This window comes from Cervus elaphus, chromosome 10 (assembly GCF_910594005.1).
Source record: "Cervus elaphus chromosome 10, mCerEla1.1, whole genome shotgun sequence".
Lineage (NCBI taxonomy): Eukaryota > Metazoa > Chordata > Mammalia > Artiodactyla > Cervidae > Cervus > Cervus elaphus.
Window position 1 is genome coordinate 18369483 of NC_057824.1, and position 18101 is coordinate 18387583.

An 18101-nucleotide genomic window follows, 5' to 3' on the forward strand; every position below is an offset into this window, starting at 1 on the left:
AGAGAAGCCCCCAGCGACTGCCCCGTGTTGTTCACTGTGGAACATTCCGTCCCTGGCAGCGGGCTGCCCTTGAATGACTGAACGAGTCCCTGGTGGCTGGATGCCTGCAGCATGAACCCGCGGCCCGGCCTCCCTGCTCGGAACTTGAGGGGCCACACGCATCTGGGCACAGCCCAACATGGACTAAACACACTCAGGGCCCGGGGCCCACAGGTTGAGCACGCCCCCCCAGCGCTGGCTGGGAGACTGGAGGGGTGCAGAGGGCGAGGGCTGGGTCTCTTTGGCTCCTCTGTGGCCAACCTCTGCTGACAGTACCAGGAAAGCTGGGTGGGGATGAGGGTCTCAAAGAAGAGGAACTTGGCATCTCAAATTAGCTGCCTGAAGCCACAGGATGGCTCTACCGAAGGTCTGTGGGCAGCGTGGCTGCGCCCTGCCCTGTGGTCAAAGCTGGACCTTCCCAAGACCCAACATGCTTCCCAGAAACAGCCTGAGCAGCGGGAACCACCGCCCAGGTGACCCCCATGTGCCCGCTGGGCCTGGGCCAGGGCACAGGCGTGGCAGAACCTGTGTGCCAGAGGCCGGCTGCCCTGCCCACGCCTGCTGCAGCCTCAACCCAGCCCTGCTGCCCACACGACTCACCTGGGCGGCCTCGGGCTTTGCTCTGGGGTCGAAGATCCGCAGCTGCTTGTCCTGGAAAAGCCGAGAAGAGAAAACAGCACAGTTAGGGCGGGGAGGGTCTCTGGGGGCCGGTAGGCCGGCTTCCCCCAACCCCAGGCTCTGATGGTCCTGCCCCGCAGTACACAGGGTAAGCATCAACCCACCAGACAACCCCTCTCCTGTCCGGGTTCCTCCTCCTCCTCACAGCAGGGGGCAGGCCCCCTTGCCAGCCTCAGGCACCCATGACGGAGAACCTAGTGACAAGGGTTCACACTTCCCGAGCACCTACTATGCGTATGATCTCTAACCACCTCGTGAAGCTGTCCTATCCCACGACCCCGTCACAGAGAAACCAAAGCCCAGAACCAAAACTCAAGGTTCCCAGCTGCCACACGTGTCTGGGCCTGTCCAGGCTAGAGGGGCTCACAGGACAACATCATTTCTACACTGAACCTGGCGTCTAACCAGGATGGCAAGCTTACACATCCATCCATCACTCAGCATGCAGTTACTAGTTCAGAATACCCAAGGGTGGGGATGGGAACAGACAGAAAAATAAAAAAAAATACCAAAATAAAATGTCCATGTTTTAAACAGCTTTATTTCTGTGGAATAATCTCTCTGCATGTGTGTGTGTGAACGTGTACACACACACACACACATGCATAAAGAACTGGGGGGGGTGGGAAGAGAATCTATATCCACCGACTATTTACAGGCTTGGCGGTGATGAACTGCTAAATGCAAAAGGGAAGATGCTTAGTAATACGTGGTGGTGTGATTTGACTGTGGTTAAAAATAAACAAAACCCCCATTTGTCTGACCACATTCCTGTATGTTTTGCAAGAGTGCTGAGTAAGGAGAAAGGTCTTGACAGGCACGGGACGTGTGTTAACACTGGGACCAGGGTGGAGGCAGGTGAGGGGTGGTCAGATTTTCCTTTTTACATCTTAGCATGGCTCCCCTTTGTTTCAATCAGCACGGTTCGTATTTTCTTATTTCAAAAAACAATCAGCGATGAACAACTGGAATTCGAAATGAAGAACAATACTGCTTATATCAGCAACCCCCCCCCCAAAAAAAAACCCGGAAATACTTAGCTATACATCTAACAAAACATGTATGAGATGTACACAAGCAACACTACCAAACTCTGATGAAAGAAATCACAGAATTAAACGGAGAGCTAGTCCACGTTCACAGTCACGAACACTCAGTATTGTCAAGATATCAGTTCTTCCCGACTTGACGTATAGATTCAATATGATCCCAATGAAAATCCCGACGAGTTATTTTGTGAATATCAACCCACTGACTCTGAACTTTATGTGGACAGACAAGAGACTCAGAATGGTCGACACAGCAGAAAAAGAGGAGAACAAAGGTGGAGGACTGCTGCTCTGGAGTACACCCTAAAGCTATGGCAATCAGGACAGTGGATCTACACAAGGACAGACAAACAGATCAACGGAACAGAACACAGAACAGAGAAAGACCCCCTCAGTTACAGCCAGCTGGTCTTCAACAAACGAGCAAAGACAGTCTTCTCAACACACGGCACTGGAGCAGCTGGGTATCCACATGCAAAAGAAATCAGTCTAGGCACAGACTTCACGTCTTTCACAAAAATCATCTAGGAGTGGGTCATAGACTTAAACGTTAGCATGCAAACCTTTATTATAAAATCTCTAGAAGATAGCATGTGAGAAAACCTAGGTGACCTTGTGTTTGACAATATAAAGAACTCATACAACAAAAACAAACAAACAACCCAATTAAAAATGGGCGAAGGACTTGAATAGACATCTCTCCAAAGATAACACAAATGGCCAACAAGCATGTGAAAAGATGTTGAACATGATTAATCCTCAGAGAAACGCAAATCAAAATCATGGTTAAGATTTTGCACCTCGCATCAATGGAATGGCTACTGTCAAAAAACCCAGAATAGGAATTCCCTTGTGGTCGGGTGTTTAAGACTCTACCCTTCCAATGCAGGGGGCATGGCTTTGACCCCTGGATGGGAAAGTTCCACACACCATTGGGTGTGGCCAAAAATAAATGAATTAATTAATTAAAAAAACACAGAATATAACAAGTGTTGGTGAGGATGTGGAAAGTTGGAACCCTTATGTGCTATTTGTGGAAATATAAAATGGTACAGATTATAAGGAAAACAGTCGAGCAGTTCCTCAAAAAATTAAAAATAGAATTACCATATGATCAGCAATTCCACTTGTGTGTGTAAACCCAAAAGAACAGAGAACAGGGTCACAAAGAAATATCTGCACACCCATGTTCACAGCAGCATTATTGACAATATCCAAGATCCAGAGGCAATCCAAGGGTCCAGTGATTGATGAATGGGTAAACAAAATGCATTCAATGAAACATTATTCAGTCTGAAACAGGAAATTATGTCACATGCTATAATATAGATGAAGCTTAAGGACATTACGGGCTTCCCTGGTGGCTCAGAGTAAAGAATTTGCCTGCAATGCAGGAGACCTGGGTTCAGTCCCTGGATTGGGAAGATACCCTGGAGAAGGAAATGGCAAACCACTCCAGTCTTCTTGCCTGAAGAATCCCATGGACAGAGGAGCCTGGTGGGCTACAGTCCACGGGATCACAAAGAGTCGGACACGACTGAGCAACTAACACTACTGAGGGGCATTACGCTAAATGAAATAAGTCAGTTATAGGAAGACAAACAGCATGTGATTCTACTCACATGAGGTGTTTAAAGTAGCCAAATTCCTAGGTATGGAAAGTAAAACGATTACGAGGGGCTGGAAAAGGGGGCAAAAAGAAGTTGTTCAATGGGTGTAGAGTTTCAACTTCAGAACAATGTAAAATACTTAATATTAGAACTCTATACTTAGAATGGCTACTATAGAAAACTTTATATGCACTTTTATGTCAAAATTTTAAAAATAGCTATCAGTCCACAAAAAGGTAGGGAAGACCCATACATATATGCATATTACTAAGTAAGTGAAAAGACTCAATCTGGAAAGGCTACATTCTATGATTCCACCTGTGTGACACTCAACATCCAGGAGAAGTCGAATCTTATGGAGCCAGCAGAAAGATCAGTGGTTGCCGGGGGTCTGGGAAGAGGCAGGCAGGCATGAACGGGTTAAGCACGGGGCACTTTCTTAGGGCAGCAAAACTATCCTGCGTGATGTTGTAAGGAGGCTCACATGACGTCATGCACTTGTGGGAACCCACAGGAAGTACGTGGTGTGAACCCTAATGTAAACTGTGGGCTTTAGTTACTGTAGCAACAGTGGTTTAACTGTAACAAGCGCCCCTCACTGATGCAAGATGGAGCGGGGATAGAGGGGGCTATTGGACTCCCGGCCCTGCCTGCCCGTCCCTCCTGGGTGCCTGGGATGCAGAGAGTGCTGGTGTCTGCCACTCGGAGGGGATCACAGGTAACTCTGGGGAGGAACTAGACCTGACTTGAGCCCAAAGGACAAGCGGCGCTTGGGCTGGAAAGGGAAAGGCATTCGAGGAAGGGGACAGAGCACGATCAAAGATGGGGAGACGGGGGTCTGCAGGCATGTGGCATGCAGGGAAGACAAGGTCCTGCGGGGAGGGCATGGCAGAAAAGGGGGGGACTGGGCAAATGCACAGATGGACAAGGCAGGGGCCCAGTCTGGAGAGTCCTCGAAAGCCAGGCCTTCCTGACACCTGGCAGGGTCCCAGGGTTCTCGGGTCTCGCCCGGCAAAGCCTTGCGGCTATAGTTTACTGCGCCCTTGCTCAGGGGGGTGCCGGGCAGAGTCCAGGGATTAACCCTGAGGCACCATCCACTCCACAGTCTCAGGTTCGGGATAAGTTTGCTTAGAGACAGAGATTAGACAGATGGGGCCAATGAAGGACACAGGACAGAGGCAGAAAGAACAGTGAGACACAGAGAGGATGGGGAAAAACAGAGACACAGAGAGAGACAGCAGCAGACACAGAAAGGACAGCAGGGGACAGGAAAGAACCACCGGAGGCTGAGGACAGAGACAGGGCAGACAGAGGGTGGGTCAAGCAGTGGCAGGAACTGATCTCAAAGGTGACAGGCAAGAGAGAAGGCCTCCTGGCAGCAAAGGCCACTCCCCACACTGTGGAGACGAAAGGGCCAGGGTTAGGACGTCAGCTTCACCACTCACGTGCTCCGTGACCTGGGAAAAACCAGGGTGGGCTGGGGGTGACGGTAGCAATTCTCAGAGGTCAGAGGCACCTGGGGAGCTGGGCCACGCAGTGTACAATCCCAATGTCAGGTCCAGACCAGGGTTCAGACAGGGCACTGGGGGCTGGCGTGGCGCCGGTGGGGGCTGCAGGGCTGGGCTCACGGGCTCAGCCCACCCCGCAGAGGGGGCCTAGCTGGCCACATCCAGCCATCTGTGGGGCCAGCGCGCCCCCTAGCGGCCACCTTCCCTTCCCGCGGCGGCAGCAGCTGGGAGGGGAGCAGGAAGCGGCTTCCGCGGGCCAGCCCCACAGGCAGAGCACCTGAGGGGGCGGGGCCGCAGGGCCTCCATTGGGCACCACCCCGGGTGATGCCCTTCAGAAATCTCTGCTTCCTGTCCCTGTGTCTTTGGGCTCTGGGTGCAGAGGGTCAGAGTTCCACCGGACTTGCAGCTGGATGCTCCACTAATCCGCCCCACGAAGACACCAGCAGGCAAGGAGTCATCACCTTGGGACCCAATAGGGAAGTGGGGCTCTGTGACTAGATGGATCTTCTCTCTACACTTTCCCTCCCAAGGCAGGCGGCCAGTATGGACAGGAGCCCAGCACCGGGGGTGGTACCTCGGGGCTGCCTGGCCGCAGGCGGGGTGGTGAGGGCCTTCAGCCCTGGATGCTGAGGGCCCACAGTGGTCACCCCTCCCACACCACCGCCCACAGCCATGCACACGGTCAGCATGGGGACAGGGCCCAGCCCCTTGTCTCAACAGGAACAGTTATGATGCAGCCCCCGAGCCCTCTGCACACAATCCTCAGACCAGAGGCTCTTGTCCCCCTTCCCGGGTTCTCCAGGTTCTCCTGGGCTCCAGCAGGCCCTCCCCAGGGAGTCATTCCTCACCGTTCTGCCTCCTCTCAGGCCGATGTGGTCCTCACCATCACCCCACCCCCACAGCGCCATCTGATCAGGTCACCCCCATACTGGGCACCCAGCCAGGATGCCTACTGCCTTTCAAAACACATCCTCACTTGCTCTCAGCCCACCCTCCCCTCCTCATGGACGCATGCCTTCACTGGCTGCCTCTGAACATGGCAGGACCCCCGGGAGACACGCCTGCCTCCCAATTAATCCCTCTGCAGCCTCATTTATGACCCTCTGGGGGCTCCAACTACACTGCGGTCCGGTTCACACCAGGCCCAGCTGGGCTGTGAGCTCTGGGGAGGGCTGGCACCTCTGCCTGCTCCACAGGAAATGACCCATGTCCAGCCCCTGGACACCTGCTCCCCAGACACCCTGCCTGGGGCTGGGGTGGGGGCCTGGAGCCGAGGGGACGTGGGGCAGAGGCCACAGGCTGGACTGGCCACGAGGCTGCAGCTCTCACGTCATATATGCACTCCCCACGGCTGCTGCTTTGTTACCAAGCGGCGCTGATGGAGACAGTCTGGCCTGCAGAACCTGGAGTCTCTACTACCAGGCTCTTCACGGAAAAAGTCTGTCCCTGCTCCAGGCTAAGGAAGTCACAGAACACAGGGAAACAACCCTCTATAGACATACATCCAAATGTTACAGCTTGTAACACTGTGACTGGAAGTGGAAGTAATCCACACTTTTAAGAGCAAGCTTCCACTAGGCAAACTGTGAAACTATGTGGTAAAATGTTTCCTGTGACATTTGTTAAATTTTTGATAAGCTGGAAAAAAAAAAAGTTTATTACACTGGACAAAAAAGTACAGGATAGAGTAATGTGTAGACTATGTACAGAGGGACTTTCCTGGTGGTCCAGTGGCTAAGACTATAGTCCCAACGCAGGGGGCCTCGGTTCGATCCCTGGTCAGGGAACTAGAGTCCACAGCCCCCAACTAAAGACCCCACATGCCACAACTAAGACCCAGCACAGCCAAATAAATAAACAAATACTAAGGGGGAAAAAAAAAAAAGATGCTACGGAAAAACCCAGACAAACGTTTTGGTCAACTCAACCCTATACTTGGGCTTCCCAGGTGGCGCTAGTAGCAAAGAAGCCGCCTGCCAATGCAGGTTCAATCCCTGGGTCAGGAAGATCCCCTGGAGGAGGAAATGGCAATCCATTACAGGATTGTTGCCTGGAGACTCCCATGGGCAGAGGAGCCTGGCGGGCTACAGTCCACAGGGTCTTAAAGAGTCGGACACGACTGAAGTGACTTAGCAAAATACTGTATTTGGGTGATCAAAAGAAAACACTTTGTGACAATGCCCTTCCCTCCTTGTCTCCGTGTCTCTCTCGGCATCTGTCAGGACTGTGTCTAGGTCAGTTCCTCTGCCTGGGACACCTGTCCCCTCCTCAGCGCGTAGCCCCAACCTCACTGTCCCTGGGAAGCCCGAGCCACACTTCCCAGAAGAGCCTGTGCAGGCTCCTTCCTTGCCTCCAGCTTCCTTCACGGGGGGCTTCAGGCAGAAGACACCCCACAGGCTCCTGAAGGTTGTGCAAGACTCGAGTCCCGGGTACGCTGCCAGCTGCTTCCACGCAGACTCCTCCCCGGACGCATCCTCCCCTCCGGCGGGGGCTCCCTGCCTCCTCGCAGGTTCTGTCCCTCCTCTCACCCCTTCCCTCCCAGTCAGTCCTCCTGTCCCTCTGCGGGTGCCACATGAACACAGGCCCCCACCTTCAGCCTGGACTCAGCGGGCGTCCCTGGGACGTCCCGGGGGCCTCTGACCCCATGGGCTTAGGGGCAGGCCCTCCTCCAGCCTGCGACCCGGGAGCCGGCCTCATGACCCCAGCCCTCTCGGGTACTCTGTGCCTTGTCTGCATCGCCCCCCGCGCAGCAGGCTCCTCCTTCCCTCCCGCGAAGGTCGCTCCACCTCGGCTTTGGACACCCCTCCTTCCTTCCCCTGTCCGCACTGTCCAGATGCCCTGTCCACACTGTGGCCGGGGAGCCTCACGGTGTAGACCTGCTCCCCTCACACCCCCACCCTGTCTGCCTTTAAACACTCCACTGCCTTCCAGCTGCTTCTACAGTAACAAGCGTGACGGTGGGCTCACAGCTTTGCCCTCCACCACAGCCCGCACCCCCGGCCCCACACCAGGAGCCCTCCCTTCCCAGCCTCCCGTTGGAGACCAGGCCTCCCTGGCCTCTCCAACCACTCAAAGCACCTCTGGTCCCTCTAACAGCCTGGGTCGCCATCAGGCGTCACAATTATCCTTTCATCTACATGATCCCGGGACCTACACTGGCCGCCCCCACCAGCACGGGCCCCGGTGGGCACAGGACCTGAGGTCACCAAGGACCCTGAGGCCTGCTGACTGCCTGGGGGAGGGGGGCTGGCACAGTGCCCTGCTGTGGATGCTGCCTGACACAACCCTCCCCCACGGTCACAAACTGGCCAGCAGCCAGGAGGGGCTGGCTGAGGGTGGTGACGGGAGCCCCCAAGGGCCAGTGCGGGGCTTTCCTTAGTGGGGCGGGGGCTTCGAGAGACAAATATGAGCCGGAGGAGTGAGGGTAGCAGAGGGGAACACCCACCCTGGCTTCAGTTCTCTGCTGCCCCCCAAGTACCTCGGAGCCTGACAGGTACTGCTGGCGACCTGGGCTCTGCGATGGGATGGCCCTGGCAGAGCTGGGCATGCCTCAGGCCCTGGCAGACACCTTCTCGAGTCTCACCGCCCACCCTTACCTTGCAGGTTGTGCCCAGCAGGGCTCCGTCCCGGCTCCAGGCGGCACCCTGCACTAGGTCCCCGTGGGTCGCCAGCTCTGCAGAGAAGCAGCCAAGGTCAGGAGGGGTCCAGGGTCCCCCCCACCCCATCCCAGGCAATGAGGGTCTCAGGGAAGCAGCTGCAGGCGGGCCTGGCTTGGGGGTCATTCTGGGAAAGGGGCAGCCACTGCGAGGGTGCCTTCCGGTGCAGGAGCCAGAGCAGCAGGGCCTCCAGGTTGGGGGCGGGGTGTCATTCAGCCCCACCCTTCTCAGGCCACGCCCCCAGCCAGCTCCCTGTTGCTGGGTCACCTCGCTCTGCTCAGTCACCAACATGCCTCCCCATCCCCCTGCAGTGGGCCACACCGCCCATGGAAGTGTCACAGGCACCCTTGCCCTGGGCACCTGCTTGGGCCTTCCTCACTCCCTCCCTGCATAGCATGACAGTTTTAAAATGTATCCACAAATTCTTTGATATCCCTCCAGTTACAGGCTGAATTGTGTCTACCCTCCAAAAATGTCAATGTCCCAATCCTCAGCACAGGTAAATGCAACTTTATTTGGAAATAGGGTCTTTGAAGATGATCAAGTTGCTACTGCTAGGACGGACTCTGATCTAGTATGAATGGTGCCCTTGTGAAATCAGACCGGGAGACAAACATACACAGAGAGAAGACGCTACGAACACAGTGGAAGCCACAGAGCACGGGGTCCATGGGAGCACCAGAAGCCGTGGAGCACGGGAGCCATGGAAGCACTGGAAGCCACGGAGCACTGGGTGGGGAACCTGGTCCAGAGTCTCCTGCGCAGCCTCAGAAGGAACCAACCTTGCCAATACTTTGATTCCAGACTCTGGTCTCCAGAGTTGCCAGTTAATAAATGTTATATTAGGCCCCTCAATTTGTGGTACTCCATTATGGAATCAAGATTGCCGGGAGAAATATCAATAACCTCAGATAGGCAGATGACACCAACCTTATGGCAGAGTGAAGAGGAACTAAAAAGCCTCTTGATGAAAGTGAAAGAGGAAAGTGAAAAAGTTGGCTTAAAGCTCAATATTCAGAAAACTAAGATCACGGCATCTGGTCCCATCACTTCATGGAAAATAGATGGGGAAACAGTAGAAACAGTGTCAGACTTTATTTTTGGGGGCTCCAAAATCACTGCAGACAGTGATTGCAGCCATGAAATTAAAAGACGCTTACTCCTTGGAAGCAAAGTTATGACCAACCTAGATAGTATATTAAAAAGCAGAGACATTACATTGCCAACAAAGGTCTGTCTAGTCAAGGCTATGGGTTTTCCAATAGTCATGTATGGATGTGAGAGTTGGACTGTGAAGAAAGTTGAGTGCCGAAGAATTGATGCTTTTGAACTGTGGTGTTGGAGAAGACTCTTGAGAGTCCCTTGGACTGCAAGGAGATCCAACCAGTCCATCCTAAAGGAGATCAGTCCTGGGTGTTCATTGGAAGGACTGAAGCTGAAGCTGAAACTCCAATACTTTGGCCACCTCATGGGAAGAGTTGACTCACTGGAAAAGACCCTGATGCTGGGAGGGACTTGGGGCAGGGGGAGAAGGGGATGACAGTGGATGAGATAGTTGGATGGCATCACTGACTCAATGGACATGAGTTCGAGTAGACTCCGGGAGTTGGTGATGGACAGGGAGGCCTGGCGTGCTGAGATTCACGGGGTTGCAAAGAGTCGGACACAACTGAGCGACTAAACTGAACTGGTGATGGCAACGCTAGGAAACTAACAACTCCTCCTTTCAAAATGTGCAGCCCAGGGACTTCCCTGGTGGTCCAGTGGCTAAGACTGGGCACTCCTAATGCAGGGGGCCTGGGTTCGATCCCTGGTCAAGGAACTAGATCCCACATGCCACAACTAAGACCTGGTGCAACCGAACAAATAAATGTAAAATATACATGAACAAAATGTGCAGCCCAAGTCCTTTCCTCTTGAGTGTGAGCAGGACTTGGTGACCCGCTTTTCGCAGAAGGCATGCATCTCCCAAAGCTGCGGCATAAACCGCACCGTGGCCGCCTCCTCGCTGCTTCTCTGGGACTGTCCCTTGGGGAAGCAGCTGCCGTGTGGTGAGGGTGATCCAGCAGCCCACAGGGAGGTCGACAGCGGAGAACTGAGGCCTCCTACCCACAGCCTGCACCGTGACAGTGAACCATCCAGAAAGTGGGTCCTCCTGGCCCAGTTCAGCCTGCAGGTGCCGGCAGCCCCAGCTGACAGGGGACCCCGGCCTCACGAGAAATCCCAGGCCAGAGACACCCTGCTACACTGCTCTCAAACCCCTGGCGATGAGAAATGTTCTCAGTTCTCTTGAGCCTCTGGGTTTGGGGGTAATTCTCTCTGCAGCCCCAGGTAACTACCATGCCAAGGTCTACCCCCTCAAGTTAATCCCAGCCCTGTCACCCACTTGCGCTGTGACCTCTGTCACGTTATTTAACCTCAGCTACTATACGGGAACGGCAACAGCCCCCTGTGTGAAGCCCCCAGCACAGTGCTGGGCAGATGAGAAGGGCCTGAGACGGAAGTTACAGCTGCGGTGACTCCCTGATGACACACCACCACTGCAAGGTCGGGCTGGTCTCCACTGCACCAGGAGCACGCTGGGGGCGAGGCCTGCACCTTGAATTTCAGGTCCCTTGGGGCACAAGACGGCTCCATGGTGAACACCGAGTGACTTCTTGGGAACTGATGCTATCAGAAGGCAGGTCCCTCAGACACCCCGTTATGCTGTTGGCCCTTGGTCCCTGCCCGAGGTGGGGACACCACCATGGTGACCCTGCACAACCCCGGACAGCCTGCACAGCCCTGCAGAGAAAGTCCGTCCTTCAGTTCTCTGAGCTTCATGTCTTTCCCCTACAAAGGGGACGAACTTGTCCAGGAGGACTCTGCAGAAAGGATTTGGTGACGATGCCGCAGAAAACACCTGGGCTCCGTGGTGGGTCATAACCATGCAAACACTAAAGAATATGGCCCAAAGCTGTCACTCCCTATGCGTGGTCTGAATGTTGGTGTGCCCCCAGATTCACAGGTTGAAACCTAACTCCCACTGGGATGGAATCTGGCAGCAGGGCCTCCGGGAGGCGATAAGGTCAAACTCATGAAAGGGCTCGGTGCTCTTATCAGAGAGACCCCTGAGAGCTCCCTCACCCCTGCCTCCATGTGAAGAGATGGCCACCTGCGAACCAGGAAGCAGGTCCTCTCCAGTGCCTGGTTAGACCTCCAGACTCCGAAACTGTGAGAAATAAATGTTGTTTACAACCCAGTTATAATCCCAGTCTGTGGGATTCTGCTGTAGCAGTCCAATGGACCAGGACACTACACTGGGGGAAATGAGAGAAGCAGCACTGTGGGGGGAAGGGGGAAGTGGTGAAGACAGCAAAATTCTCATCTCCTAGAGGAGGAATTAATAGTCTGCTTTCAAAACTGAAATGACACACAATTCAAGAAATAACAGTATAAGGAAGTTATTTAGACATATGGAGGAGAAAGCAGAAAAAACAGCCAAATGAGATGAAAACAGATGTTTATAGAAACTGGGGAGGGACAGGGTGCTTGCTAACAAGTCTTGTAAAATTATGTATCATATATACATGCACAGGTAAACAAATACACAGATACATACACACACATACACACGTAACTACATATACATATATATCACATGCATGTGAAACTTGACATGTGTCTTGAAACTCACGTTGCCAGAATTGCAAACAGACATAAAGTGCTGCCAGATGGGGCTGCCCGGGGAGGGGCTGTCGCAGCGGCCCTACCTGTGAGCGGCTGCTGCTTGGTAGCGTCCCAGACCTTCACAGCCCTGCCCGCCACGCTCAGCAGGACACCGTCGGCAGTGGGGTGGAACTGTAGCACCTCCACCTGGGCGTCCTCGGGGCCCAGCAGCAGCCCAGGTCCCGAGGGCAGTGCCTGGCCAGACGCTGGCAGTCGCCACAGTTTCACCTGCAGAGAATGAGTCTATGAGCCCAGGGCTGGTGGGGGCGGGGGGGCATCCCGCTGCCTCCGTCCAGCCTTGTCCCCGGTGCCCCCACCCCAGGGGAAGGGAGGGGGCGGGCTCAGGGGCCGAGGGGAAGACGTGGGAGTGGGGGGAGCCGGCGCTCTGCTCTGTCCCCTCCAGGCCTCCCACCACCCGGGCCCTGCTGTTCACAGGAGCCGAGCAGCAGGGCACAGGTCACGGCCCTGGCTCAGAGCAAGTTCCCGGGGGCGCACGAGAGCTGATGTGGGGGAACCAGCAGGGCCCTGGGCTCTCAGAAGGCCGCAAACAGGTCTTCCAGCCGCTCCGCTCACCGTCCTGTCGGCTGAGGCTGTGGCCAGGAGAAAGTCATCGAAGGGGGAGAAGTCCAAGTCCGTGACCAGGTCTGTGGGAGAGAAACAGCTGACATGGCCTGACGAGGATGAATGTCCTGTTCCGACCCACTGTACCCTCTCCCAAGGCCAGAACCACAGCCCAGAGCCTCCCGGCTGACCCTCTGCCCACATGATGGCAGCCTGGAAATCCTCAAGGGCAGGGCACCTTCAGAGACCGCGGGCCAACACCACAGGTCCCCACCTGCCAGACACAGGCTCAGACTTGGCCCCCGGTGGCCAAGGGCCCAGCATCGGGAGACTGGCAGGATGGGTAGGAAGCTCCCCAGGTCACCAGGCACCTGCATTCACCCAAAATCCAGAGCCCAGTTCGGGTGAACGGACACAAGCGCCAGCCCCCACGTGAATCACAAACAGGACAGACCACAGGCCACGCAGCGCTCAAGAACCCTCCCCACCTCCACAGGGACACGCATTTCTCTGCGGATGCACCAAGAGCAGGGCTGAGCATGGAGGGGGGCTTCCTGGAGGAGGCACAGCGGGCCCCGGAGAACACTGAGGGTGGCATGGGTCAGGGGTGACACTGTCGACCTAGGAGTTCTCTGCCCCCCGACAAGCCAGGGCTGGCCCACCTGCAGGAGCGCACCCGCCCCAAGCCCAGGTGCCAGCTTCTCTCTGAAGGGAATGAGACCGGGAACAGGAGGCCGAGTGACAGGGCGCCTTAGGGACTGGCCTGGGTGGAGAGCAGCCGGCCGGGAGGCGGCAGTCAGCTCTGGGCAGGACCCTCCGAAAGCCTGTGTGTCCATGTGCTTCTTCAGTTCTGGAAGTTCCCCAAGAGTCTCCCAGTAAACCCCTCTGTGGCTTATGAGAGCTGGAGTTGGTCTCAAATCCCTGCAACTGAAGAACCTGAACTGCTCAGCTCTAGGGGAACCAGGAGGAGGGGTGGGGTACACGGAGTGAGCCAGAGCCCAGAAGGGAGGTGAGACTGGGGGCTTCAGCCAGGCAGAGACTTGGGTGTAGAGCTGGTTGGGATGTGAGCAGGACAGCCAGGCCTGAGTCACCAAAGCAAGGAGCACAGTGACCACCCTCCTGCCAGTCTCCCCGGCAGGGCCGACCAAATACACTGTCCTCCCAGGCCAGCGGACCCATAAGACAAGGAAGAGAAGCGCTGGATGGGCACAGGCACTCCTGGGACAACCCCAACCTGGACTCCTGACCACAGAACCCTGCATCCAACCCTGCGGGCTCCTGACAGGACAGGGCAGGGCCCGGGCTGGGTGCAGACTCTGGCCTCCCCAAGGTAATGAGCAGCGGCCAATCTGGGTGCCCAGCAGTGCTGGAAGGACTGTGGCCTGAAGGTTCATCTCACCAACTCCTCACAACAACCCTCAGGATGGCACTGTGGCCTCATCCCCAAGTGGAGGATGAGAACACGAGGACAGAGAGGTTAAGTCACTTGCCCAGAGCTGCACAGCTAAGAAGGGGCCAGGCTGAGGGTCGGGCAGTCAGCCCAGATTCAGAACCTACATCCTCAGCACAACAGCTCGCGGCCTTTCCCACATCAGAGCAGGCCGCTGGTCACCGCCCTCCAGCCCAGTCCTGCAGAAACGGTCTCCAGATGCTGCCCAACCTTCTGCTCCCCAGACCAAAGGGCCACCCGAGAGCTGAGAGGCAGAAGGTGCCCCAGGTGCACCCGAAGTCAGAGCAGCAGCCAAAACCCATCACTGCAGACCCCCCACCCTCCACCAGCACCCAAAGGGGAGAGGAGTGCCTGGTGCCCCAAGGGTAAGTTCTGAGGAGCTGGAGTGAAGCGCCCCCAGGACCAGTTTCCGGGCAAGGCTGCTCCCTCGGGGAGAGGCGCCGGACAGCTGCAGCCACACAGAGGCTATCATCCACCACAAAGCCCGGTCCAGCTGCCAGTAACAGGGGTCTCACCACCCTGCATGCAGCTCCAACTTGGAGCCACTTCCCTGTGAAGAAGAATCACAAGGCCAACAGCACCGTGCCTAAAATACCTGGGTTCCGACTCTGGCTCTGCCAGCAGCAATGCCAACATCGCTAAGTTCCTAATAATCCCTTTGAGCCTTGGTTTTCTTAGCTGAAAAATCGGTTATTTAAAAACCTACTTCTTGGGAATTCCCTGGTGGTCCAGTGGTTAGGACCCGGTGTTTTCACTGCCGTGGTCCCAGGTTCAATCCCTGGTCGGGGAACTAAGATTCTGCAAGCTGTATGGCACAGTCAGATAAAAAATAAAAACAGAAACCTACTTCAGAAAGGTATGAGAAAGCAGAATTCGTCTATGGGCTACGTTAGAGGGATCGCAAAAATATTATGCCGAATGAAACAGACTAGATTTGAAAGGCTACATATAACATGAATCCATTTATGTGAAACATCCAGAGAAGGCCAGTCCATAGAGCAGAAATCAACCAACGTTTTCTGTGAAGGCTGGGACAGAAAACATTTCAGGCTCCGAGGGACATACGGTACCCGTCTCCTTAACTCTGCAGTTGTTGGGAAAAGCAGCCACAGACCGTAAGTCAATGAAGAGGCGTGGCCGTGTTCCAATAAAACTATTTACAAAGACAGGCAGCAGGCCAGTTCTGGCCACACAGTAGCTCAAAGCCCCTGCTGCAGAGGCAGAAAGATCCATGAATGCCTGAGACTTCACCGCCCGAGGCAAACACATTAACTGCGAAGGGGCATGAGGGGTCTTTTCAGGATAATGGAAATGCTCTAAAACTGAATGATGGGATACCCGACCCTGTAACTTTAACAAAAGGCATCGAATTCTTCATATAAAACAAGCAAACAAGCAATGTTTATAAGTATGTAAATGATACCTTGACAAAGTTGTTTTAAGTTTTAAGCAAGGATGGGGTAAGAAAACGAAGACAGCGCTGAGCGCCCACGGAAAGCTCCATCATTCTTCACTACCGTCATCTTATTAACCGCCACCCTCAGCATCAGGACCGAGACGCTGAGCTGCACACCCACACTGGGGATGAAGGATCAGCACCCTTCTCTCACCCCAGGCCGCCCAACAGGCAGCCAGGAACACAGGCCAGAGGGTCTGGGCCCGTGGCCACCGCAGCTGGACGGGAAAAGAAGAGGCGCTGCTGCAGCCTGAGAAGACCAAACTGTTCCCTCGACGTGGGCAGGCTGCCAGGCGGACTGCTGGGCGCCCCCAGAAGCAGCTGCAGGGGTGGACAAAAGCTCTCTTTGTGAGGGCCCATCTCTGGCTCTGCAGCCCAACCAGCCCCCTCCTTGGAGGGCCCTCAGCAGCCTGCCTGGCTGGGAGGATGCCTGCTGTGAGAGGTGATCTGCTGGGCTCCAGACGAGCACACGGGACTAAGAATCACACGGGCTTGAGTCTTCCACAGTGACAGGGAGCCATCAGCAGCCTGGAGCCTGGCACGGGCCGGTGCATACCCTCCTCCTTCCAGTCTGACCACCTGGAGCACCAGCTTCCCTCCTCTCTGCCCAGGCTGGAGTTCTCAACCAGCAAGTTTTCCCACAGTGGGGATGGCAGGAGGGGCCCAGCCAACCACGGGGGTGCAGGACCAGGTGAATAGGAATCCCTGGCCCCAGGGCGGGAGGGGTGAGTTCCAGGCGTCCTGGTTTCCGTCCCCACTCACCTGAATGGCAGCCCAGGTGAGTCACCTGTCTCTTGTCCTCTCCCTGGCTTTCCAGAGGCACGATGCCCAGTACACCTGTCAAACACACACAGGGGCTCTGACTTCAGGCCTAACAGGGGATCTACTGCCCAGGGCTCCCAGAGGACATGAGACCCAAGAGGTTGGCCTCAGACCTTCCTGAAGCCTCCACCAACGGTAAGACCACATCCCTCCGGATGGAGCGGTTGGCCAGGGTTCAGTTCCTGCCCCGTACAAGAGTCTTCCGTGACATCGACTATGCAGAGACACAACTTGTCTCTTTACGGCACTGTTTGGCCTTAGTAGTCAGCTTGGGGCCACCAGCTGCCACCTTCCCGGTTCTACTTGAGAAAGAAGCCATCACCCAAGGGCAGCAGAACTGAGGGACAGGATACAGTGAGACACAGCTCTGCCTGAACCCCCTGGAGTTTAGTTATATAAACCAAACGGTAACTGTTTTATCTGTTTCTTGCTTAAGTCAATTTGAGGTCTGAGTCATCACTAGCGACCTTCAGAGCCCCAACTAACACAGGGAGCTTTTACCTCCCTATCGACTCCAGCTGCCCCCGCATGAGGAGTGGCTTGCATATGGGGACTGTTGGAAACAATAGCGACAGCCCCCAACCCCCACCCCAGGCCAAGCTCTTGAAGACCACAGCCAACACGTTTATACAACGTGTTCTGTAAAATGCCCAAATTGAAGTCCATCTGCTTATTGCACATTGACCGCTTTGGAGGGGTCTAAGGCCCCTCATGGTGCTGACTTCTGAACCCCGAGAGGTCCCTCCAAGCCTCTGGCCTACAACGAGCCTGTCCTTCTGCCCTTGGTAGGGTGGCAACATCTGACTCTCCACATCCATGTTCACCTCCCTACCTGGACGGTCAGAGTTGAATGCAATTAAGCTGCAGCTGGCTTTGATATGGTTCCCACATGAGGGGGCAGTGCCTGCTCGAATGTCACTGATCCAGGCCTGAAAATAGAGAACCAAAAAAAAAAAAAAAAAAGGGTTGGCTAGGGCTCTGCCTAAAGCAAGGAGTAGGGCATACTGGAGGAAGACTCTACCTTAAAGCTGCACCATTAGAGATGCAGGCCTTTGAATCAAACCCTGTCCCCACGCACAGTCCCTTAGAAAATACAAAAAATGTCCTTGAAATAACAACCTGTCATAAGGGGGTCAATTTTGAGTATTAAATAAGTTCTCTAATAAGGGGCAGGAAAATGTCTGAAGGAAGCTCAGGCTGAACGAAGTCAAGGGGCTAACTGCGCCGCGTGTGTGTTGGTTGGGGGTGGGGACTGATGTTAAAAGGGAGAGAGAAGCAGAGAAAGGAGAAGTGAGCGTCTAAGACAGACAGACTCAACTTCCTCAACCGCATTACTGAAGGCCTCCACCAAGTACGCGTCTCCTCCGAGGGGGGAATACAACAAGCTCAGAAAGGGGACAGTCAAGGCCTTTCCATGAAGTCCTATAGTCAGCTGAACGACGCACCCCCACAAATAGACAATGATGTTAACACCCCCAGCAGAAGAGCGGAGCAACTCTTTTTCTAAGACTGAGCTCAGTGAGGTCCCAGTGTTTCCTGTATCAGCAGCTCACAGCATCCCTGA

At 55.0% G+C, this 18101-nt stretch overlaps 1 protein-coding gene and 1 non-coding gene across 3 annotated transcripts in view; one reads left to right on the forward strand and one right to left on the reverse strand.

Annotated features, from left to right (window-relative positions):
- The window catches only part of LOC122701340 (coronin-7), a 61553-nt gene that overhangs the window by 33108 nt on the left and 10344 nt on the right, over positions 1 to 18101 (reverse strand). Inside the window, exons 2-7 of one of the 2 annotated variants that reach the window (XM_043914197.1) lie at positions 17370 to 17466; positions 16478 to 16552; positions 12822 to 12892; positions 12293 to 12476; positions 8481 to 8557; positions 640 to 690 (exon numbers count right to left, since the gene is read on the reverse strand). In XM_043914197.1, the coding sequence (XP_043770132.1) occupies positions 640 to 690; positions 8481 to 8557; positions 12293 to 12476; positions 12822 to 12892; positions 16478 to 16552; positions 17370 to 17466 (555 nt within the window). The remainder of the gene's footprint in view (positions 1 to 639; positions 691 to 8480; positions 8558 to 12292; positions 12477 to 12821; positions 12893 to 16477; positions 16553 to 17369; positions 17467 to 18101) is intronic. The other variant, XM_043914196.1, reaches the window with a different exon arrangement.
- TRNAE-UUC lies at positions 14977 to 15049 on the forward strand. Its single transcript has one exon. It is a non-coding gene; the product is annotated as a tRNA-Glu (tRNA).